General features: G+C 38.8%; 1 protein-coding gene across 7 annotated transcripts in view; it reads left to right on the top strand.

Moving 5' to 3' along the window:
- RERE (arginine-glutamic acid dipeptide repeats) overlaps positions 1-24,631 on the top strand; it is a 417,613-nt gene that overhangs the window by 231,597 nt on the left and 161,385 nt on the right. For all 7 annotated transcript variants that reach the window (XM_082685303.1, XM_082685300.1, XM_082685297.1 and 4 more), the window contains 2 exons: positions 21,476-21,581; positions 23,176-23,272. In XM_082685303.1, the coding sequence (XP_082541429.1) occupies positions 21,476-21,581; positions 23,176-23,272 (203 nt within the window). The remainder of the gene's footprint in view (positions 1-21,475; positions 21,582-23,175; positions 23,273-24,631) is intronic.

Raw genomic sequence — 24,631 nt, 5'->3', positions numbered from 1 at the left:
ATGAAAATGGTACAACCATGTGAACAGTTTGACAGTTTCTTAAAAATTTAAATATATATATATGTATATTTCCTAGTCCCTGTGATACAGAAATCAGAATAGCAGTTCCCTCTATCAATAGGGGTAGGGATTGTGTGGGAAAATGCTCGAGAGAACTTTCTACATTTGTAGAGATGCTTTGGGTTTGAGTTATAAAGGAGTATATATATTTTTTTATAAAAACTAATTGAATGGTATACCTAAAGTACCTGTATTTCACTGTCTCTAAGTTATATGTCAATTTTAAAAATCCAGTGCAGGTTTAGAAACATTTTATACAGTTTAGTAAGTGTAGATCTTGTAATATTGTTTTATAACATTTTACTCTTGGGGTTTAATCCAAATTTTATTTGCCTTTGCAGTACATTAGAGTAGAACTTACATCAGGGGTTTCACATGTGTTTTTGCTCACTGGTATCACTGTAGTGCGTGAGAGGAGTTCCAAAGTAAATGGACCAGTTAATGTGGTAAATATAATTAAAGGCTCTTTGCTTATGCTGTGAACTGTTTGAATCACCTCAGCTATTAATGCATCACTTTTTTTCTAGATGTTTAGGAGATGTAATACTAGTGTGTAGTAATTTGCCTACCATGACTTCCGCAAGGGGCTGTTTATGTAGGGCCCTGTGATAGATGTGATGGTGACCTTCAAAGACGAGATCATGCCGAGTTTTTTGACAATTTCACTAAGGTTAATTTTTGAGGTGTCCTTCCATTTTACTATTTATATTTGGTTAGCTTTTAGCCTCTTTTATCTTACATTATAATCAACTTCTAGAAGATGCTGGCTCCTACAGATCCAACCCAGTTTGAATTCCTCTCTGCCCTATTTTTCATACCAGTATGACCAGATTTTTGAAAGACAATGAATTTCTGCTTTGTTAGAAGCTTCTGTTTTGGTGGAATTTGAATATAACATGGTAATTCTTATGAAACCTTATTAAATTTGATCCTCTGTACTTTTTCTTTAAATGTGTTTCCCCTTTCTTTTCTCTCTCTCTTTTTTTAAAAGGTTTTATTTATTTATTTGACAGAGAGATCACAAGTAGACAGAGAAGCAGGCAGAGAGGGGGAGGCAGGCTCCCTGCTGAGCAGAGAGCCCAATGTGGGGCTCAATCCCAGGACTCTGAGATCATGACCTGAGCCGAAGGCAGGGGCTTAACCCACTGAGCCACCCAGGCGCCCCGTGTTTCCCCTTTCTTACCTAATTCTGGCTATTTCATATCTGTACGGTATAAAGGTATATCAAGATATAGATTACATACTGTAGTATCATGGTCGGATCAACTAAAAGTACATTAAAATTCCATTTATAACCCTTTGGGGGAAGGGGGACTAGGGTACAGTTCTGATATTTTCTGCTTATAATGAATAACAGTGGTTATTGTTTCTTTGCTTCTACTGTATAACGTAGGCACAGTAATGGATTTTTGCACAGTAGGTAATCTGGATTTATGTGGTATCATAGATGGACAGATTCACACATAATACACACAAATGGAAAACCTAAAAATATTTTTGTTTAGAAATTGTGATTCATTTTAAGTTACTGTTTATTTAAAACTAGCTTTGCTGGAGCCAGGTCATGTTCCATGAATTGCCTAGGGTTAACCTATCCTTAGTATCCTTGCTAATTTGCTTAGAGGGTTAGGACTTCATGTTGATAAGATGGTACTAGAAGACCTTTTCTCCCTATTCGGTGTGAAATGGGTGGGTGGGTGAGGAGCCGGCTTTAGTTCGTACATGGAAGTATCACATTATTCACTGAGTCTAGGGTGCAGTGAAGGTTTTCAAATTTTGTTTTGGAAGTTGTCTTTCTAGTCTAGGGCAACTTAATGTTTTGTTGCTTGGGGTTAGTTATATCATCAATTTGTGTTTTTATCGACATCATTCAGTCACTCATTCATTCCTTTTAGTTGAAGTTCTGCCACGAGCAGACCGTGGTTTGTTCCAGGGAACAGCAAGGAACAAAACTGATGATATTGCTGCCCTTGTGGATCTTGGGTTCTCTTGGGGTGCTCGATAGGGGTACGAACAGTACGTAAGCAAGTGTTACAGTGGCTCTTACACTGGGGCCTCTGGGCGTTCAGACATTTTATGTAATAGGTTGCATTGTATGCACCTTTTTTTGGGGAAGAGAGACCATCTCAGCAGAGGTTAAGAACCATTGTTCTGGAGCCTGATTTAAGGTGTAGTTACCACGTATTGATTCCTGTATAAATGCAAAGAGGCAGTAGCCTGTCTAAATTCCCTGGGCAGTTAGTTGGTTCCGCTGTCTCTTCCTCCATATGATCAGATTAAATTTTCTCAGGCATTGTTTCATTTTATGTCCTAGTAATTATTTACTGCCAATTAGAACTCTGACAGTTTCTCTTCTGAGGTAGAGCTAGGAAATGATTTCCTGCAATTCCCTCTGTAGTGATTTCCTCCCCCAAATGTCAGAATATGGTAATATTGTTAATAGGTAAGTGGTGGCTTTATTATGTGTTAATTGCCAGGAGTCGGCTCCTAATGTTTTCTTCTGACAATAAAAGCTTTTCTGACCTCAGAAGATTAGGGAAGTTATCTTGATTCTTGTTTTAGAGATCATCATTGCTGATAGGAGCTTGAATGCGTAATTGCACAGATCTGGTCTTTAGCTTGCACTAATCTTGGGTGACGTTATGTGAATAACAGAGCAACACAGGGGAGCATGGCGTTGTGCTGGGTGGCTGGCTTAGCTTTGGCTCCACGCAAAGACTTTCAGGAAAGGTTTCTTTGTTCTTAAAAACTGGGAAATTAATAGATCTTCTGGCCAGGAGGCCTCCCTGATTTCTGTGGGACACTGGCCAAAAACAAGGACTCTGTAGGTATTAATATAACTTTGCTGCTTTATTAGTAGCCTTGACAAAAGCTCCCTTTTAATGTGTATTTATTTTTCATATAAAAGATCTTTTACTATTTTGTATTTTAACACAAGGGGCAGATGTCTCCAGCTCTGAGCTGGGCTTTGCAACATGTCCTGCCTTTTGAATGTTTCTTTCAACTTGGGTAGCTCTCTTTGTTAAAAGGCCAACCCCTTAGTGAGATGTTCTGGGAAAGAGGACCCCTTGATATTTGAAAGGTGAGAAATCCATTTAAGCCATGTGATGGCTTCCGACAGCCCCACTGCTGGGTTCTGCTTGTTTTAATGTAAGTGATAGATGCTCTCACTGGTTGTGTTCAGTAATTGGATGTGAACTATGTAATATAAGTGACATTTCATGGCAAATGCGAGGGCGCTGTGGATGGTACCTGGTTTCAGTGTGCTGCGTTTGGTTTAAAGGTAGAAACTCTAATGGAATTTAATTACCAGAGTGTATATTCAAAGATTAGTTCAAAACATTGTAATACCCGTAGTTGTTAGGTAACTGGTTATTGTTCAGGACAGTGAGTGTGTGTGATTGATAATGCCAGTGTGTGCCCGGCAGCAATAGAAATGCTAATAAGGCTGTGTGTAAGGAGGACAGCCATCAATACTTTGTCAGCAGCTTGTAGCCAAGTAGTCTTCTTGGAAAGACATGATCTGTAATCAAAGAGGAGTTTGCGGAAATAGCAAACATAGGCAAAAAATATTACAATAAGAAATAGTGGTCATTGCTTTCTTTCAGGGGAGGTTTCAGTTACATCTTATGAATGACATCTGTCTACCCTGTTTAAGTGTGTATACAGCCATGATGGTCTATTATAGGATGAGCAGGAGTTAGTGGTTCTCTCCTTCATTTCAAGGCTGGTTTTATAACCAGCACTGAGTGAAACATCTTATATTCAATTGGAGACTCTTTGGATTTTATATTTAAAGACCCTGTGTCTTTTTAAATTCAGCAAACAGTGTGACCTGCATAAGGATGGTATGGTATGCACGGAGGGCAAAAGGAGTATGTGACTTTCTTCTACAAGCAGTTGAGAACATGTATGACTGCTTTATATTTATTTGCCTTAACATTCTTAGAATCTAAGTGTAAGCCATTGGGCACGTGACTGTTGGCATGAACAGCTGTAATTAACTACTAGGCTTGTTCCTGTTCATTTTGTTTTCTAGCAGCCTGTTTGGTGCGTATTCTAACTCAATTAGACATCGTCTGTCATCCAGGGAAAGCTAGTGACATGGAAAAGAGAGCCACAGAAACACGCCAGGGTGGGCAGAGAGAGAGAGAGAGAGAGGAGAGAGAAAAGCCTGTGACATAAACAAAATAATCTGTAACTTAAAAAAAGTTGTATTTGCTTAGGTAATATGTTTACATGATTCAGAAATCAGAAAGTATTAAAAGGTGTACTGAAGAGTCTACCTCCTGTCCCAGGGCTTTTATTTGCCTAAATTCTTCACACTTCACCCCATGCAGATAATCATTATTATTATATTCCATATGTATTCTTCCCAGGAGCCTCTGTGCACACATAAGCAAATACAACAGCTGTCACATCATGCACACTATACAGTAGCTTGCCCTTAAGAATATATGTTGGAGATCTTTTCATATCAGTATACAGAATGTTCTCCATTCCCTGCTCCCTTAAAATCATGTGTATCTGTTTGGTTCTCGCTTGTGTGCGTGTTCCATAATTTAGTTAGTCCCCTTATTGAGGATTAATGGACATTGCTTATGTTAAATAAACTTGTTTGTTCCTGTTATTTTGTGCATATGCAAATGTATGTTTAGACTAGATTGCAATCAGTAGTATTTCTGGGGAAACAGGTGATGGAAGATATTTTAATTCTGATATGTATTTCCCCGTTGCCCTCCGTAAGGGCTGTGCCAGTTTATATTTGTGTAGGAAGTACATGAGAGTCTGTCTCCTCACAGTCTGGCTAGCAGGGTGTTACCAGTTTAGATATTTGCCAGTTTGAGCATATATTCTTGATGTAACTTTAATTTGTATTTTTCTCCTTATGGTTTTATTTTTCACATTTTAGTCTTTGTCCTAATATTTTGGAATTTATTTTGGCATAGAGTCTAAGGTATGGATGCAACTTAATTTTTTTTCTAGATGACATCCCACCACTCTCAACAGAATTACCAAACAGCTTATCTTTCTCTCCTATTTTGCAGTGCCATCTTTATCGTAGACTGAATTCCTGAAAAATAATTCATAACTGAGAGTGGCTGCATTATTCTGTACAGTTATTTCTCATCGTTTCATTCTTACACATCACACCCAGCTGTGAATCTGATTGATTAGAATGGTTTTCAGTGACTGCTGCTTGTGACGATGTACCTTTAAATTGGAACTAAATATTTCCCTAGTCTTTAATCTAACCAATCCCAATCATACAGAAAAGTTGCAAGTACAATATTAAAAAACCTCTTTTTCCTTGAGTCATTTGAGAATGTCATCAAGTTATGCTCCATGAACCCCTGACACTTGAGCGTGTGTTTCTTACAAAGGACATATTTTCTTACATAACGAACAGTTCAACAATCAGCTGTCAAAACCAGCCTCAGTACATTGTTACTGAAACCCCATGCCTGTTTAGGTAGTTGTTCATTTTGTGTTACATCTAGTAGTCATGTTTCTGTAGTCCTTTGCAAAATTTGGAACAGTTCTTCAGTGTTTCCTTGACTTTCATGACCTTGACCTTTTGAAAATTTACAGGCAGGTGGTTTTGTAGAATGTTCCCCCATTCATGTTTGTATGGTGCTCCCTTGTTACTAGATTCAGATGAAGGATCTGCTCATTGCATCTCGTTGCAGGCAGTATTCAATTTGTTCCGTTATTGGTGTTCACTCTGATTACTTGATTGAAGTTGGGTCTACCAGGCTTCTTTGCTTTAAAGTTACTTTTTATCCTTTGTAATTGGTGGTATTTTGTGAAAAGGTGCTTTGTGACTGTGAAAATACCTTGATCCTCAGTAATTGTTCAGTTTATTCATTTATATTTATATCAGCCTGTATGTATGGTTTCCTGTTTTATTCAGTGGGTTATAATACATTATTATCATTTTATATTTTGATTTTCAAATTGTTTCAGATTCAGCCAGTGGGAGCCTTTTCTGGATAGTTTCTGTGTGTCTTTCACATGTCCCTGTCATTCTTTGAGCACCTTCCTTCAGGTATAATAAATTGTTCCAGACTTCTCCTTAGAGGCAGCGATTGTTACCAATTTCTTGTATCTTTCCTGAAATGTATTAATGTGTGTACATTTTAGTTTTTGTGAATTTGATTTTAATTTTTAAAATTAAAAAAATTCATCTAAGGCTAATATATATATGAAAGAATAAAAGTTATAATTGTACATACAGTTCAGGGAATTAACTATACATTGTATGTGTTCATAATATGTGTAGAGTTCTATTCACTAGTACTCATATCAAGAAATAAAATGCCAGGGTGCCTGGGTAGCTCTGTTGGTTAAGTGTCTTGACTCTTGCTTTTTGGTTCAGGGCGTGATCTCAGGGTTGTGAGATCCTGTGTCTGGCTCCACGCAAGCATGGGGCTTGCTTGAAATTCTCTCTTCTTCTCCCCACCTTTCCCTTCTCTTGAAAGAAAGAAAGAGAGAAAGAAAGGGAGGGAACGGAAGAAATGCTGTAAGCACTCCAGAAACTACCTTCCTGGCCTCTCCCAGACACTACCTCATGATAACCACTGCTGTGAGCTCTACCATCATAGTTTAGACCTGCCTGCCTTTGAACTCCATGTGCTGTGATACTTCTGTGTCTAGTTTTTTTGGCTCTGCATATTGGTTATGAGATTCATCCATGTTTTTTTGTGTGGCAGTAGTTTATTTTCATTGCGTAATATTGCGTTGTATAGATATACTGCAGTTGATCTTAAACTGTTAATGAATATTTGGACAATTAGATTTTAACATATCTCCTTCAGTAATTGAGCAAATAAGTATATTACAAATCAGTAAGAAAATAGACTATTGAGCAATACAATTTAAAAATATGAGCTAATTCTAATAAACAGAACACTATACCCAGTGACTGAAGGATACACATTCTTCTCAAGTCCATATGAGAGATTAATCAGAAGTGATTGTGTTAGATCTTAAAGCAGATCTTAACATATTTCAGAGGACTGCAGTCTCTGACCACAGTGGAATTAAGAATCAAAACCAAAATGACTACCTAGAAAATCCACAAATGTGTGGAATATAGTGATACATTTTTAAGGCTTAAATAAGAAATCACAGTGAAAATTAGAAAATATTTTACTTGAACGATTATTGAAATTATGACATATCACAATTGTAGGTTATAGCTAAAGCTAAACCCACAGGTAAGTTTTTAGCTTTAAATATATATAGGAATGTAAGAAAGGTTGAATAAAATCAATAGTCTAGGTATCTGTATTAAGAAATTTTAAAAAGAACTTAAGATGAAACCCAAAAAAAGAAAGGGAATAATGAAGACAAGCATGCAAATTACTGAATTAATAAGGAAATGAAGGAAGATAATCACCAATTTCAAAAGTTGTTCCTTTGAAGTGACTGATAAAACTTAAATTCCTATAAAGATAATAAAGAAAAGGAAGAATAAAGACAGGAAGTTACCAATACAAAGAATAAAAGTGGAATAATATTACAGATCCTATAGGCATTATTAGTAAGATATCAGAAGAACATTACGAACAGCGTTATACTGATAAGTTTGAACATTTAGCTGTGGAGTCAAATGTTCAGAGTAATTTAGGTCATTTGAATTGAAGAGTTTTAGGGGTGCCTGCGTGGGTCAGTTGGCAGAGCATGCAGCTCTTGGTCTTGGTGTCCTGAGTTTGAGCCCGATGTTGGGGTATTGTTTACTTCAACAAAAAAAGTTTCCTGTGCCTTAGGTAAACTTGCACAGACATGAATAAGAGTTCACAATTTATCAGGAAAATTTACGAGCAAATTCTGGTCTTGTGCATGGAGGTAATCTGTTTTACTTAGAATGAATGAACTAGGGAATCGGTGACTCACGCAAGTGTAATGCTGAATAAACAGATTGCAGAAGTCAGAGTACAGTGTCATTTATGAAAGTGTAAAAACTAAAAAACTCTGTTATGTTTTTAGTGCCGTATGTGTATGAAGTAGAAGCACAAAGGAGTGTACAGGAATGAACAACAGTAAATTCAAGGTAGTGGTTCCCTCTAGGGGGAGCAAGAGAACCTTGTCTAAGTGGACGGTACAGGAAGCTTCTTCGGGTTTGGTAATGTTTTATTCCTTAAAATAAGTTTCATACATAGTACATTATGTTTAAACCTACTGCCTGTGAAGTGTTTCATAATAAAGTCTTCAAAAGAAAAATAATAAAGAAGATAGAAGAACCTTTGGGATTTCTTATGAACAAAGCTCAGCTTTAGCTGAGAGACAGACATACACGCTTGGGTTTTAGTGTTCGTGTGGATGGAGAAATTGGTGTATGGATTTGGCAAGGTTATTTAGACCCTTCTCTGTCTATATGAAGCAGTCAAGTCATATAGTAGATGTTTTCCTGCCATCCTCAGGTGCCTTTGGGAAGACTGCTAGTTTTAGGGAAAATAATACCCCAAAAGACTACGTATCGTATAAAAAATTACTTGCTTAGGGGTGTATGGTTACTGAGTGGTAGGTTTCATTGCTCGTGGCTTTGTTTAAAACATTTAACCATTCATTTTTTTGACCTTGTTTTTAAGGGTGGAAGGGTTGCAAAGGGTCTCCATTGTAACATAAGCTCTATCAAGCCTGGGACTTTGTTAATCTCTTGTGAATCCTCATTGTCGGTCTCTTGAGCAATGTCTGATAGAAGCTCATTAAATATTGGTTACAGGATTTGAGGAAAGTATACTATAAAACTAATTTGAAATTATTTTCCTTTATTATTGTAACTATGATCACTATAACCGCTATCTATGTTCTGGAAATTTTAGGAGACCATATAATGTCTCAGCCCAGAACTTTTATCTAGTAAATTATTTGATTTTAAAGAGTTTGGGATTGTTGTTTGTAGTAGTCTTCAACAATAATTAGGGGAAAACATCATAGCCAACTCAGAGTTGTTTCTCTCGTATTTACTTCCGTCTGACTTGAGATGGAGGAAGGAATTTAGATTAGGATGTTTCTTTTATAGCTTTCACTGGTGCAAAGCTTTTTTAACATCGCAGATTCATCACTTCTAAAAGAAGGTAGTCTTTTTGTGGTAATGGAAACATTCCCTATCTTGATGGTGGTGATGGTTATCAAACTAATTGAAACTGTAAATATGTTAATTTTATTGTGTATAAATTATGCCTCAATAAAGCTGATTTAGAAAAAAAAAGATGAACCAAACCCAAACAGTAAAACAAAACCCAGAAGTTAAAACTCGTTCCTCAAAAAGGATAGAGGATGAGGATTTTAAAGAAAAATGTCTTAATTAAAGGAAACTAACATTTATATATATTGTGTTAGTGGTTGAATGTGATGGGGAATCTTTTTCACCGAAATTAAACTATTTTAAAATGAACTGTGGCTCTCGGGTCATGTGTTCTTTGATTTTTTTCTCTCTTGTGTTTTGTGTGTGTGTGTTGTGGGTTTTTTTGTTGTTGTTGTTTGTTTTTTTTTTTTGTTTGTTTGTTTGTTTGTTTGGTTTTTTTTGGAGTAGCATTTCCTCAGCTCAGCTCACACTTGACTACACTGATGGATTATCTGGGGATTAACTAACCCTTCTCATTTCCTGCTTTCCATTTCTCCTCTCCAACAGACCAGTGGGCCTTTGTTGTCTGGCATGTGGACTGAGATAAACTATCAAGGCATGTTTGTATTAGAAAAATGGTTGTAGATGGAACAGTTATAAATAGACTAACAGGTATTAAAGGTTAGTCTTTGTTTAGGTTTAAATCAAAAGGAGAGAAGAATAAGATGTTTAAGATAAGACAGACAAGTTCACGTCAAATGAACTAGCAAAACAAATTCTCCGGGTTCCTACTGATTTTTTCTTTTTTTTAACCAGACTGTTTGAATTTGTTTATTTGCAAGTTGGAAATGTTTGCCAGCTGTAACTGTTTTCCTGTTATTATACAGGCTGACTTTATTTACATCGATGGTGATTTCTAAGCCTATATCAGTGCTCTTTGAAAGTACAAATACTTAATTCTAAACATCTTTGTGTTGCTAAAAGGTATTTTACTGCATTACCAGCTCTATAGTTTTGCACTTTAATTCAGAAAGCAAAGGTACTAAAAGGTTATTACCTAGAAAGGAATATTGCTGGAGTCACATAAAATAAGCATGTCCATCTTTATAAAAACTGATGCTTTTGATATAGTACTGTAAGCTGAAAGTCCTTCATTTTTCTTTATTAAAAATTTAGTGTTTCATGGTGCTACTTTCCTGGGGTAGGAAGCAGCACCACTTTTGAAATGGTCACAGACTTGCCTGGAATTTTGGATGGCTGCATGAAGTTATTGGGGCCACAATTTTATACTTGCACACTTTCAACTCTTATAGGCTCACCATTGTTTTAAAGTACAGTTTTTTTAAAAGTGTAGATTTATGCATTCTTGTTTGAATCAAGTTTTAAATATTCTTGATATAATGAGCTCAAATTTTACTTTTTCTTTTTTAAAGATTTTACTTATTTTTTAGAGATAGATAGAGCATGAGTGGAGGGGCTGGGGAGAGGGAGAAGCAGGTTCCCTGTTGAACAGGACCCTGGGATCATGACCTGAGCCAAAGGCAGATGATTAACCAGCTGAGCCACCCAAGTGCCCCGAGCTCAAATTTTAGGAAGAAAATTACTTTAAACTGAAATGACAACCTTCTTATCTAGATTTTCTTCCCTTTAACAAGAGTTTAACTTCCTGCTCACTATTGGAATGACTGATTGCATAAATAATAAATAGTCTTCTATTATTTTTTAAAGAATTTATTTATTTATTTGAGAGCACAAGCCGGTGAGTAGGGGGTGGGGACAGAGGGAGAGGGAGAAGCAGACTCCCCACTGAGCAGGGAGCCCAATGTGGGGCTTGAGCCCAGGACTCTGGGATCATGACCTGAACTGAAGGCAGATGCTTAACCATGTAACTTACTGAGTCACCCAGGAACCCCCAATCTTCTATTCATTTTTTTTTATTTTGAAAAAAATTTTAATTAGATTTGATTTGTTTGACATAGAGAGAGTACGAGCAGGAGTAGAGGGAGAAGCAGACTTCCTCTCTAAGGAGCCTGATGTGGGGCTCAATCCCAGGACCCTGGGATTATGAACTGAGCTGAAGGCAGACTCTGAACCCACTGATCCACCCAGGCACCACACACCCCCTCCCCTAATCACCTATTCTTAATAAGTATCTTACTTCTAAATGAATGCGTGCTTTCAAATCTCCATTCATGGTTCTGTTTGGGGAGCATGATTACTTACTTCTATGGTATAAACTACTAGCATCAAAAACGAGGGCATCTGGGACTTTCTATAGCTTGTTCATTTCATTCCAGAGAGCACCTCTTCTCAGATTTACTCCATGGGCAGGCAGGGTGAGACTGTTTGCATAATTATGCGAAGATATCATTTGCCTTTTTCATTCTCCTTTCAGGAGTGTAGAGTGGAGTTTTATAAGGGCTAAATGATGTGTAATATTTCAATAGATTGAATGTAACTATCTGATATGAGAATCTGTTATCTTAAGCCATACATAAGAAAATGTATGTATTGGGGCTCCTAGGTGGCTCAGTGGGTTAAGCCTCTGCCTTCGGCTTGGGTCATGATCCCAGAGTCCTGGGATTGAGCCCTGTGTGGGGCTCTCTGCTCAGCGGGGAGCCTGCTCCCCTCCACCCCCCGCCACCCTCCACCTGCCTCTCTGCCTACTTGTGATCTCTGTCTGTCAAATAAATAAGTAAAATCTTTAAAAAAGAGAAAATCCTACCTACAGAACGCCATTACCATTAACCTCTTAAAGCACTGACCAGTTACTGCTATTAACCTGCAGCTTCTTCTAGCCACCCTCCAGTACTTCCTGCTCTCCCTGCCAAACTCCTCAACATTTTCTCAGCAACCACAATAAAAAAATCTTTAAAAAAAAAAAAAAGAGAAATGTATGTATTACTTGTTTCCTAAATTTTGTTTTAAAATTTTGTTATTTTTAATGTTTTAAAAAAGATTATTTATTTATTTATTTGACAGACAGAGATCACAAGTAGGCAGAGAGGCAGGGGGAGGCAGGCTCCCCTGAGCAAAGAGCCCAATGTGGGGCTCAATCCCAGGACCCTGGGATCATGACCTGCGCTGAAGGCAGAGGCTTAAACCACTGAACCACCCAGGTGTCCCTGTTATTTTTAATTTTTTTTTTTAAAGATTTTATTTATTTGACAGAGTGAGCCAGAGAGGAAGCACAAGCGGGGGGAATGGGAGAGGGAGAAGCAGGCTTCCTGCTGAGTAGGGAGCCCAACATGGGGCTCGATCCCAGGACCCTGGAATTATGACCTGAGCCGAAGGCAGACACTTAATGACTGAGCCACCCAGGCGCCCCAATTTTTAGTTTTTTTTTTTTTTTTTTTACAGTTATTTATGTTAACATATAGTTAGGTTATTATTGTTAAATGATTTAGTAAAAAATACCTTGAAAAATTTTAATTTTTATTTTCCAATATAGTAAATATTGATAAGATATAGTCCACATAAACAAAAGTTCTTTGAATGCCTCAGTAGTTTTGAAGAGAGTAGTCTAATGAGTTTGAGAACCACTTCTATAAAACATTTGTTGACTCAGTGAATTCTTTTCAAGATATTTCAGCATCTGTTTCTAATAACAAAATCTGTGTGATGTGCCTTTAATCATGTTAGTAATTTTTGTTTAAAAATTAAAGTGATCATTTGTTTCATTTGTGAAACTTCCAGAGAAATTTGGAAACCTATAAAAAACCCAGGTTTTAACCCCTCTTCCTGTGACTTCCTTTTCACCACTACACCATCTGACACTGTTGGTTTGTGATAGAGCTCTCCAACTTTCCTGGCTAAGTCATGTAGAAGAAGTGAGTAGCATCACTGCTGCCGTCACAACCATCAACAGAGAACAACCAAAGTATTGGAAAGATGTCAAATTTTATATCAGCTTGACTTTTTAAAAAAGAAATTCACCAGATTGTTTAATTCCATTTAGTATGGATTAAAGGCAATTTGGCAGTTTCTTAAAGTGCTGCCTGTGAATAGCTGTTTTTTCCTCCATTGTGGGGGAAATATTTGGAGCCAGATAGAAAATTTGTGATTATAAATTTATCTGATAAAACCATAGCTACTAGGAAGAATACTGGCTTTTAGTAAGGAATTTATTTTGGTTTGGACAGTAGATGTTGATGATTTAACTATAGAGTCACAATATATCTGTGAAATTTCATCTTCCTAACTTGATCCTGTCAACCCAAACTTGAGACCTTTTATTTATTTATATTTTTTTAAAGATTTTATTTATTTGTCAGAGAGAGAGAGAGAGAGAGTGAGAGAGAGAGAGAGCGAGCGTGTGTGCGCACAATCAGGCAGAGTGGCAGAGGCAGAGAAGCAGGCTCCCTGCTGAGCAAGGAGCCTGATGTGGGACTCGATCCCAGGACCCTGGGATCATGACCTGAGCTGAAGGCAGGGGCTTAACCGACTGAGCCACCCAGACATCCCACTTGAGACCTTTTAAATCCTGAATCTGACATTTAGTATTTGTCACGATAATATACGTATACATGTGGGAAATGACAGGAATGCCTTGTAGTTTGGTATACTCTCCCAGTGTACAGAGTTTCCCTTTAAGAGTAGCTTACTCATGTGTATATCACATGAACTTGTTATTTAGTCCAAGAAGACAAGGAAATTGGACACCACCTGCCAACCCTGCCTGCTATCTTACAAGGGAGGCCAAGAAGTAGGAGTCTTCCCAGGTGGCACCTGTGCTCAGTTTTGGTCTCTCCACTTCAAATAAAGGAATCTGTTGTCTCAAAAATTGTATTGTTTCTATACAGTGTAATCCTAGATAGACAGAAAATGCCTTAATAAACTTGGATTCCATAGTTAGTAGGTGGAAGATGATTTCATTTTCATGTACCTTTTTGGTCCTACCAAAATATCGACTGACTTTTGTCCAGATTAAACTGTAAAAATAGGGGCACTTGGGTGGCTCAGTGGGTTAAGCTGCTGCCTTTGGCTCAGGTCAAGATCCCAGAGTCCTGGGATCGAGTCCGGCATTGGGCTCTCTGCTCAGCGGGGAGCCTGCTTCCCCCACCCCCCCGCCTGCCTCTCTGCCTACTTGTGATTTCTCTCTCTGTCAAATAAATAAATAAAATCTTAAAAAAAAATAAACTGCAAAAATAATTAACCTAAAGACAGAAGTTTAATAAATAAGACATCATCAAAAAAACAGTGATTTTTAGAAATGCTTTCTGATCATTAGAGCATAGGTTTCAGTACACTTTTGGTTGCATCATCTTTCTGGGGATTTATATGTAAACAGTTACTTGCACAGCTCGGTTGTAAACACTGTAAAATTCATCTTCACTCCCAGAGAACCACCTGCTTGCTTCACCTGATTCATCTGATAAAAGGTGGTTTAAATCCTCTTACAGGATCTAGATGCTGATGCAATCTCCTGAAACATTCTTTTGGAGTGAGGTGCCCTGGGTTTGGAAAATGAGCTTGTAACCCTGATTCTGGTGGCTGCAGCCAGTTCACACCTTAGTCAAATGGATATGTTCTGTCTCTCGGTTTCTTTCCTTTATTTATTTATTTATTTATTTTAAGATTTTATTTATTTATTTGACAGAGAGAAATTACAAGTACACTGAGAGGCAGGCAGAGAGAGAGAGAGAGAGAAGGAAGCAGGCTCCCTGCTGAGCAGAGAGCCCGATGCGGGACTCGATCCCAGGACCCTGAGATCATGACCTGAGCCGAAGGCAGCGGCTTAACCCACTGAGCCACCCAGGCACCCCTATTTATTTATTTTTAAGATTTTATTTATTTATTTGACAGAGATCACAAGTAGGCAGAGAGGCAGGCAGAGAGAGAGGAGGAAGCAAGGCTCCCCGCCAAGCAGAGAGCCCGATGTGGGGCTCGATTTCAGGACCCTGAGATCATGACCTGAGCCGAAGGCAGAGGCCTTAACTCACTGAGCCACCCAGGTGCCCTTCCTCTATTTATCTTTAAAGAGAGTTTTCATTATGCTAGTTCTGAGTAGACTCCTTTGTAGCAATCCCAGGTTATGTCCATTTGGAAATGCCAATAAATAGTAGGCCCTGACCACATTGTCTGCCCCTTCTCCCTTCCCTCAGAGTCAGAAATATTGGAGCCAGTAAGACTGTGTCCCCAAGGTCTTTTGAGGGCAGTCTTCCCAATAGGCATGTCTTTGCAGGTGAAGGTGGACCCAGCAGGATTGGAATACCACTTTCAACTTCATTATTATTGTTACTATATTATTATTATTCTTTTTAATTGTCCCCCGCCCCCCCTTTAAACTGGATGTGTGGAACACTGAAAAAGCAGATATTATGTCTCTGGCGGGTCATGACTGCATCCCCCTCCGCCCCAGCTTGATGTCCTAACACCCCTTCAGTTTGTGTAGATATATCTGAAATATACAGTAAACCTTTAATATTCATATAACTTTTTAAAAAAAGACTTTATGTATTTGAGAGTGACAGGGAGAAAGAGAGAGGGGGCAAGGGAGAAGCAGGCTTCCTGCTTAGCTGGGAGCCCCGTGCAGGACTCTTGTCTCAGGACACCCGGATCATCACCTGAGCCTAAGGCAGATTCTTAACGACTGAGCCACCCAGGTGCCCTTCATATAACTCAACCTTATCGCCACATTGTGGAAATGCATGAAAAGTTTCTTCAAAAGGTATTTTCTTAAACCATCTATTATACAAATAAACTTCTTTTCCCCAAGTTTCTGGAAAAAACTTGATTCGCTATTTTGGCTTTCGAAAATAAGAATTTTGGTCTGATTTCATCTGACTCTGAATCCGGATTTTCCATTATTTGAAATGCAAGCTCTCAAGAACTGAGCAGTTAAAAATTTGAAGGGGCGCCTGGGTGTCTCAGTAGGTTAAGCCTCTGCCTTCAGATTAGGTCATGATCCCAGGGTCCTGGGATCAAGCCCCGCATTGGGCTCTCTGCTTGGCAGGGAACCTACTCCCCCCTCGTCCCCCTCCCTGATTCTCTGCCTACTTGTGATCTCTGTCAAATAAATAATTAAAATCTTTAAAAAACAATTTTTTTTGAAGGAAGTTCCCCAATTATTACCTCTACCAGATTGTTTTGAGTTTGCCAAGTTTTTTATGTGATGGTATCCATCTTTATATCTTGTTTTGTTGTCTTTGGCCTGATCCTCTGTCATATTTGATAATGGTGGAGAGATAGTGGGACTTGTTTGGAGGGCTTTCGGAGCCCAGATGATATCTACCAGGAGCTGATAGGTGATTGATGGGATAAAGAAAGTCTTTCCTATATAATGCAGGTGAATTTAAAATTATTGTTGTTCCCATCCTGCATTGGGGTCCTCCTTCATATTGTATAAAACAATCTCTGCATTTGTCCTGTTGGTCATGTATGACCACACCCCCCCATACTTCATTTTTTAAAAAAATATTGAATTAAAATATATTTTCAGGTGATATCAAGACTGGTCCTAGAAAGATTCAGATTGGCTATTTAATCAATGGAAGTACTTTATTAATAATCATGAAAGATCTCTAGGAAGGGAAATTTACTTCTTGACCTTAGATCTTAATGTTTATTTGGGATGGTCACATTCTGTGCTGCTGATAAAATGAACCAGTCCCTGCAAACAAGCAGCTTCCTGTTTGCTTTCCCTTTCTCCTGGTCTACCTTTGTCAGTTACCTCATCCTGAATGTTTAATTTCAGTTCTGACTTTTTAGTGCATTACTTTTCAACCCATTGTCTGATATTCATTGGCTCTACAAAACCTCCTATTCTGTTCCCAGGCACCCTACATTAGGCTTTTCTAAACCCAAGTAGGGGTGGGTTTTGTCCTCAGTTAAATTATTTCCTTGGATTTACATAACGTCCCTTTTTTCAGAGAAATCCAGGCCAAGATGGGGAAGAATCCATTAATTTAATCCAGAATCAGCTGCTCTCCTTGTTTACACAGTCATCCTGGGAAACCTTACTGTAAGCACATTGGACACGTTCCTAAGTGTGGTGTTTTTTTCTTAGAGCTGGTGCTTCCTGCTCCCTGTACAATCGGTCAGTCAGTTAAAGCTCTCTCTCTAAGACAAAATGGTGGGAAATTATTTACTTCTCCGTGGCCTCTTCTCTGTACCCAGAAATATACCCCAGGGTGCCTTCACAGGTGAAGCTTCTCACCACTTCCCTCTTCATCCAACATTCTGTTAAAATGTATCATTTATAACCGCTTTGACCTTTATGAAATTATACAGTTCATCACTAGTTGGTAATGAGGCCTGTTTGTTAAAAATACTTGATCTGCTGCCCAGATTGTTGCAGAAGTGGAGATTCTCCCCCCTCCCTTTGCTACGTGATTTATTTTTATGTTGCTCTTACCAGCTTCAATTTCAATCTGTGAAAAAGCAAAATATTTAAGTAAACCTTGTGTAGCTTCATTCCTGTCTGCATTGGCAAAACAATGGTAGTGATAGCGAGCACTTTATTGAGAGCCAGTTCACTCTACTCATGTTCATTTACTTAACCCTCACGACTACGTGTGGTAGCAGCTGTTACTTCCCCTCATTTTATGTTGGAGAGAAGTGAGACTTGGAGAAGTCATCTGCCCAAATCAACTTGCAAAACCTTGATTCATACTTAGGTGGTTTGGGCTAAATCAGATGATCTCTAAGCTAACTTTTATTTTTGGTTTTCTGTGGTTCTGAGCAGCCGTCTTTGTCTAATGAATAGTGGGAAGAACTCGGAGATACCCTGTGGTTAATACTGGGTAGCATCTGTTTCTGAGGCAGCTTTGGGAGCGTTGACTGGTAGTGGCGGGTGCACTGCTCTCTTCCCTTTTGCTGTTCTTCACTGCCCAGCAGCTCTGGGGAAAGATGGCATTTTAATTATTTGTCAAACCTCTTTAGGATGGTAATGTTAGCTGATGTCATTATGTTGATGTAGAGAAAACAGGAGGGGCTCTTCCCAACCCCACTTTATCTACTGGTTTTGTCTGGGGAAGAAATCTAAATATAAGCATATAAAATGAAATGTGATCCTAGAAATAAAGTTCTCCCCTTCATTTGTCAGATGGCCAGGAGACTCTACTAAGGTTTTCCCCAGCTGACTAGTGATTGCAGACAGGACTAGAAGGCTAGATTATTTAATTTTAGTCTAGTACTCTCTGAAACAGCACACTACTTCCTTTTATAGATGTTTAATCTTTAACTTACAGGCCTGTTTAAGAAGCTTATGTCTGGTACAGCTACTTAACATTTGTTCAAAACTTTTGTTTACTTCGAATCTACCTTTTGTTCTGTTGTATTAGGAATTAAGAGTCTGGAGGCTTTTTTTTTTTTTTTTTAGTGCAATGCTGCCGCTCTCTGGTGAGTAGGTAGTACTGCATTAAGATAGCCAATAGGCTTTCAACTGTGTTAACTGCCTCTGGTATTAGGAGTTACGAATCTAGGCACAGATAACCAGAGCAGTAGTTTTGTGCATGTGTGTGATCATTATGAGGGTCGGAAGTTAACATAGGTATTAAACGTCAAAGGGTAGCCAGAATTGCTGGCTTGGTTCTGAAACATAGACATTGTATAGTTGCTAATTAAGGTACGTTTTAAAGCTTATTTCTGTTGTCCCTCAGGTTTTCAGACATCTTAGGTATGTTAAAGAAATACATGGAAATATAGATTTCAGAACATGGTTGCTAAGACTGCTGGTAGATCTGAACTCCTTTGAGCCTTGTTAAGTCGTTCATTACTGCGAGCATTGAGGCGTCCATTAGTAGTTAAGGGACTGCAGATCCCTGTCATCTCCTGTTCTAATTAGAAATAACTCTTGTGATTCTCAGCAAAGTTCTTGACATTTTTCTGTGAAGCACCGGTTATGGTCACCTACTAACAGAAAACTGAGTGCCTACTCAGTTCTGGACCCTTTTTCCATCTTTCTTCTTCTTCCAGTCATCTGTTAGGTAGGTTTCAGTATTCCCATTTTCCAGAAAAGGGGAGTCTCAGAATATCTTATTAACATGCCTCCCATCGTGTATCTAGGAGGTGGTGAAGAGGGGGTTCAAATCCAACTTTTGGCAGACTTCACCGGGCTCTTACCTACATTCCATGTTCTCTTCTGGTAGTACTTGAACCAGGTTTTATTCTCACCATTCTGGTTCAGCTTTCCTTAAAGAGGAAACTAAACTGTTAGACCGTTGGCTTTCAACTGGGGTCGGGGGAGGGGAGTAATTTTTTCCCCTCAGGGAACATTTGACTATGTGTGGAGACATTTCTTTGGTTGTCTCAGTGAGGGAGGGGTGCCCTAGCATTTAGTGGTAGGAGGCCAGGAATGCTGCAAAGCATCCAGCAGTGCACAGGGTAGGCCCCCACGACAGACTCATCTGGACCAAATGTTAGCAATGCTGAAGGTGAGAACCTCATGTAGGACAGCGCATTAACTTTGGCCAGTTTATTCTTTGACCTCCAGACAGCTTCCGCCCCTCCCCCTGGTTTGCCTCATCCTGGCGGCGCTGTTTATCACTCTGCCTTGGAGGGAAGCTAGTCTTAGCTGCTTTCTCGTGAGCTGGTGTGTTGTCCCTCACGGCCTGTGTATTTGGTCAGCAGTAGAGATCGAGAGCCCCACTTGTCTAGAGGAAAACCCACTAACTCTGCTCTGTACCACGCAGAACACTTTCCTGTCCCGCATGCACACGGACTGTGGGGATGTCTTGTGCTTCCTCCCTCTTTACTCCAGCTTTGTGTCTTCTTCAGGTCTCCTTTGCCTAGAAAGAATCTGTTGGAATCTTTCCCATCTCTCGCCCCCACCCCAGGTTGGATGTTATCTCCTTCATAATCCTCTGCAGGGAGTAATTACTCTTGTGTGTAAAGTCTTGGCATGGAACGTTTATTCTTTTTATGTAACACTGATTCATCCTCGTTTCCCACCTTTAGTATAAACAGCATAGAATAGAAAAGAGCAAAGTGGATAAAAACTAGCATGTACCCATTAAGTAGGTTTATTCTTTGTGTACAGTCTGTTTTATTCAAACCAGTAGTGATGCCCTGTTTCTGTAGGCCTGTGTGCATGACACAGTTAATTATAAAGTATGAACCCTGGTGTTGGTGATAACTCGCTGTAGATTAGCACTTCTTCACATGGGAGTTCATCAGGACTTTTGGAGGTTCTTTGTTTCTAGTAGCTTAAATGGCTTAAATATTTTAGTGAAGGTTTTTGTTGGTTTTTTGGGGGAAGCCTTTCTGGCCTTTTAGTAAAGACCATATACATACCTCTCATTTAAGCAGAAAGCATCTTACTTTATTAAAGAAGACTCCTTTGACATATTTGGTCATCTCCTTCATAAACCTGAGATGTGTCTTGAATTTTAGTTCTGTTTCATTTCTGACTCACCTCTGACTTGTGATGAGAAGGTAGACACTGCTAAGAGGAATGATACTGCATTCACCTTGGGGAGGTGTCTTAAGGCCCTCACCTGGGTTATGAATTATTTTATGAGGCCTTGGGAAGCCTTAGTACACTGCCGTGTTCAGCTCTTTCACAACCAGGTGCACAGAGACATTCTCCCTCAGGCTGTAGACCCATAGTCTTCAAGTAGACTTTATTTCCTCCTTTAATCTTTGAATGAACCAGGAACAAAATTAACTTTTGGGGATAACATGGCTCAGTGTCCCACAGACTCTTAGGGGCCCCTGATCATCATAAAACTCTATTATTCATACATATTTATGGACAAGTTGATCCATTCTCTGGAAATTCAAAGATAAATAAGATAGGGTCCCTGCTCCATGGACTGCTGGTACCTTTACCACGGCCCACAGTTGATGTGTTAGTTGGCTGCATAGCAGTTCCTGCAAGTCAGGTGGCCGAACCGGGGAGGGGGATGTAGTTCAGTGTGGGAGATTGGGATACCTTGGAGAGACGACTTTGTGCCACGCCTTGCAGGGTAAGTTTTTTCTAATTTATTGCCCTTTAAATGGCCTGGACACTGTGCTGACAAAATTTACAAATTTTTAGCAAAATGATTAAGAATTCAGATAGAAGGATGTGTTCATGTAGTTTTGTATAGTTAATGCTAAATAACACAATATTGAATGAATTAGTTAATCAAACTCAGGAGATGTATAGGTTCATGTTTGGTTTCCTTTGGTTTCTTGGAATAAGTGTTTTGAGCGACAGGATTAGAGGGTGCTCTGGCTGGGATTAAAAACACCTTTGACTTCTTCATTGACTTATGTATTTTTGTGGTCCTGGTGGTAATTGTGAGTTCTCCCTCTCTGCCTCTCCACCTGTTTACAGGGGCTTTTGATCATGGGTATGGTGTATACCTCTGGGCACCCGGAATCCTGTTCCTAATGCTGTTAGATTTTCCTTTTCAGAGTAAGAGGGACCATCTACTCATGAACGTCAAATGGTACTACCGCCAGTCTGAAGTTCCAGATTCTGTGTACCAGCATTTGGTTCAGGATCGGCATAATGAAAATGGTAAATAAGTCCTAGTTTGATTTTACATTTTCTTAGCTTTGGACAAGGCTGTTTCTAAAGACATTCACTAAATGGAGATAACCACTATGAAAAATTGTCTCTGAAAAAGCTTTTCACAACTGAGGACATTACTGGAATATTTATTTATTTACTTTTGCTGAGTTCTTTCATTATTTTGCATTAAAAAAAAATAAAAAAACAACCACAGAGATGTGCCAATAACATCTTCCCCTTAAACTTGGAGTGGAGAGAGGTCTCCTTTGGAAATAACAGTAATTTCATTTTTTAAGTTGCTTTTTCTCCCCTGATGATGAGATAATAATACTTCAAACATGAAGGTTACATTTTATTTCTTTTTTCCTTTTCAATAATCTGTGTGATTGCACTTCTGCATTCAGGGCTGTGAACTTCAGTTTTGAAAGCATGGCTTTTCTGAGTGGTTTGGAATTTAGTTTGCGTCTTGACTTTCAGAATAATCAGGAAGGTAGTTCGGAGCATCTTTTATTTTCTCTTCCTCTGGCATTGTAGTTTCTACCTAATAATTTTATTGGCACATGAGATATGCATATAAAATGTGTATTGCATTTGTTCAGATGTATAATTGTGCATTTTTATTGATTCTTCTGAGCAGTGCTGGGCTTTATGCTAGCTGATACACATTTGTTACCCATTAATCAAAGTGAGTTAGAGTTTGTCACTCACTGCCCACTTTCAGGTGAGGAAAGCAAGGTAGAGATGCTCAAGGACTTGCCAGGTGACACGTCTTCTAAGTGGTCCCAGCCAGGCTGGGATCCAGCTTGGTTGGCCCTTGTGTCTGTACTTTTCCACACTGCTTTTGGTGATAGGTTTTGAGTCAACAAAGCAGTAATCAAACACCGTTTTGAAGAATGATGTTCAGGTTTTTTTTTTTTTTTTAAACTTTTTCAAAGATTTATTAATTTATTTGAGAAATAGAGAGCGAGAGAACACAAGGAGGAGGAATGGCAGAGGGAGAGAGAAGCAGGCCTCCCACTGAGCAGGGACCCAGATGCAGAGCTTTATCCCAGACCCTGGGATCATGATCTGAGCCAAAGGCAGATGCTTAACTGACTGAGCCACTCAGGAGCCCCCAAAGTGAAGTTCTTTTATAACTCACTAGTTTTTTCCTTCTTTGAAACTATAAAAATTCCTGTTAAAACAGTTAAATTATGGTTCCTAATTAAAAGTAGTAACTTGGTTATTTTTTTCAACAGAAACAGTGGGATTTCACTCCATCCTGGAATATATAGCAATAAGAAATTAAAATGGAAGGATCACTAAATAGTTCCACAGTTTAAAAATTTGTTAAAATGTGATGGTTGTTTTTTCTCCCTTCCCCCCACTTTTTTTCATTAATTGCTTAATGCATTTCAGCAAAGTGTGGGGACTTAGTAAAGTATGTAAAACATACCCAACAGGATCCTTTGTTCCTGTTATTATTTCTCCTAACCAGACCTGGTTATTTATTGTACTTTGTGTAGTGGCAGGTGAACCTGAAAGAAAGATTTTGCAAAAATTTTCCTAATTGTTTTTGGAGGCTCAATTTTAATATCTTCTTAATTAATTATTTTGACAGACTCTGGAAGAGAACTTGTCATTACAGACCCAGTTATTAAGAACCGAGAGCTCTTCATTTCTGATTACGTTGACACATACCATGCTGCTGCCCTTAGGTAAGTGCCAGAGCCATGGTCTTTCCTGCAAAGGAGCGGTCCTCGAGCACGGGAGGTAGAGATTCTAAGCTATCCTAATCACTTTCGATAATCAGGATATTAACCAGGCTACTCTTACGGTCTCAGTAAGCTCACACGCCAGGGTTAACTTTGTGGATTATTGGCATTTGAGAGGTTACCTGTATTTTCATTTATCTGAGTGGGGGAAAACAACTTAAAAAAGTTTTTTTTATACCTTCTCTGTAGTTTTGTACCTCTGTTTCCTTGTTAGTATGCTGGTGTTGAAAACTAGTATCCTGCCACTGGTTGCTAAAGTATTTAGGATGGAGTGTAATGATGGTCTGCAGATTATTTTTTAAAGAATCAGTTAACTTCTACTAGAAAAGATAGAGAAATGGGTGACCCAAGTATGGCAACATGTACTTGGGAGTCTAGGCAAGTTTTATAGGAGTGGACCTATTCTTCTGATGTTTTGTATGTATGAAAAATTTCCTACCAAAAGGCTTTGAGTTAGGGAGAATATATTGAAGATTTTATTCTGAATAAGGAGGTAGTATTACATGTTAGGATTAGGCAATTACGTGAAAAAGTGGCTATAAGCCACTGCTTTTGAACTTTATGGTATTTTCTGTCCTTTTCAGGAAAAGAACACTGAGATCTATATTTTGGTTTATTTTGTATGTAAGTGGAAGACTTTGGGCTTCTTAAGTAGTAGGGGAAGTAAAACAAGTAATATTCATATAACTCTTTTCCAACCAGAAAGAACAAAGTGGTGGAAGACTACTTTTCTTTTTTAAAGAATACAGTTGGAAAAAAAAGTCATAGGGATTTGCTTGCTTTTAGCTTAACTATAATGAGATAAAATAGTTTCTCTATTACTCATATGGTATTCAGTAAAACCATCTGGAGTCTCTTCTGTTAAGCTACCGAGCTAAAGCCAGTTATTTCAAGGCAGATTAGTAGTAACTTTTAGGGCAGGTTTGGGTAGATGATTTGGGCCAGGTCCTCTTTCATATGGTCCCCATTGTGTAGCCGCTCTGCTCAGCCACTGTAGCACAGACGTCAGAGGAAACGTGTAAATAAATGAGGTCACCTATGCATAAAACTTTACTTATGGACACTAAATTTTGAATTTCATTTAATTTCCACATGTCAGGAGATACTACCTCCTCCCCCCCCTTTAAAAAAATTTCTTTCTTTAGGCTTTTTAAAAAATTTTTATTTATTTATTTGTTAGAGATAGAGAGTACGGGCAGGCAGAGTGGCAGGCAGAGGCAGAGGGAGAAGCAGGCTCCCTGCAGAGCAAGGAGCCTGATGGGGGACTCTATCCCAGGACCCTGGGATCATAACCTGAGCCGA

The sequence above is a fragment of the Mustela nivalis genome, assembly GCF_964662115.1.
Source record: "Mustela nivalis genome assembly, chromosome: 10".
Lineage (NCBI taxonomy): Eukaryota > Metazoa > Chordata > Mammalia > Carnivora > Mustelidae > Mustela > Mustela nivalis.
This window is presented reverse-complemented; position numbering and strand designations above follow the sequence as displayed.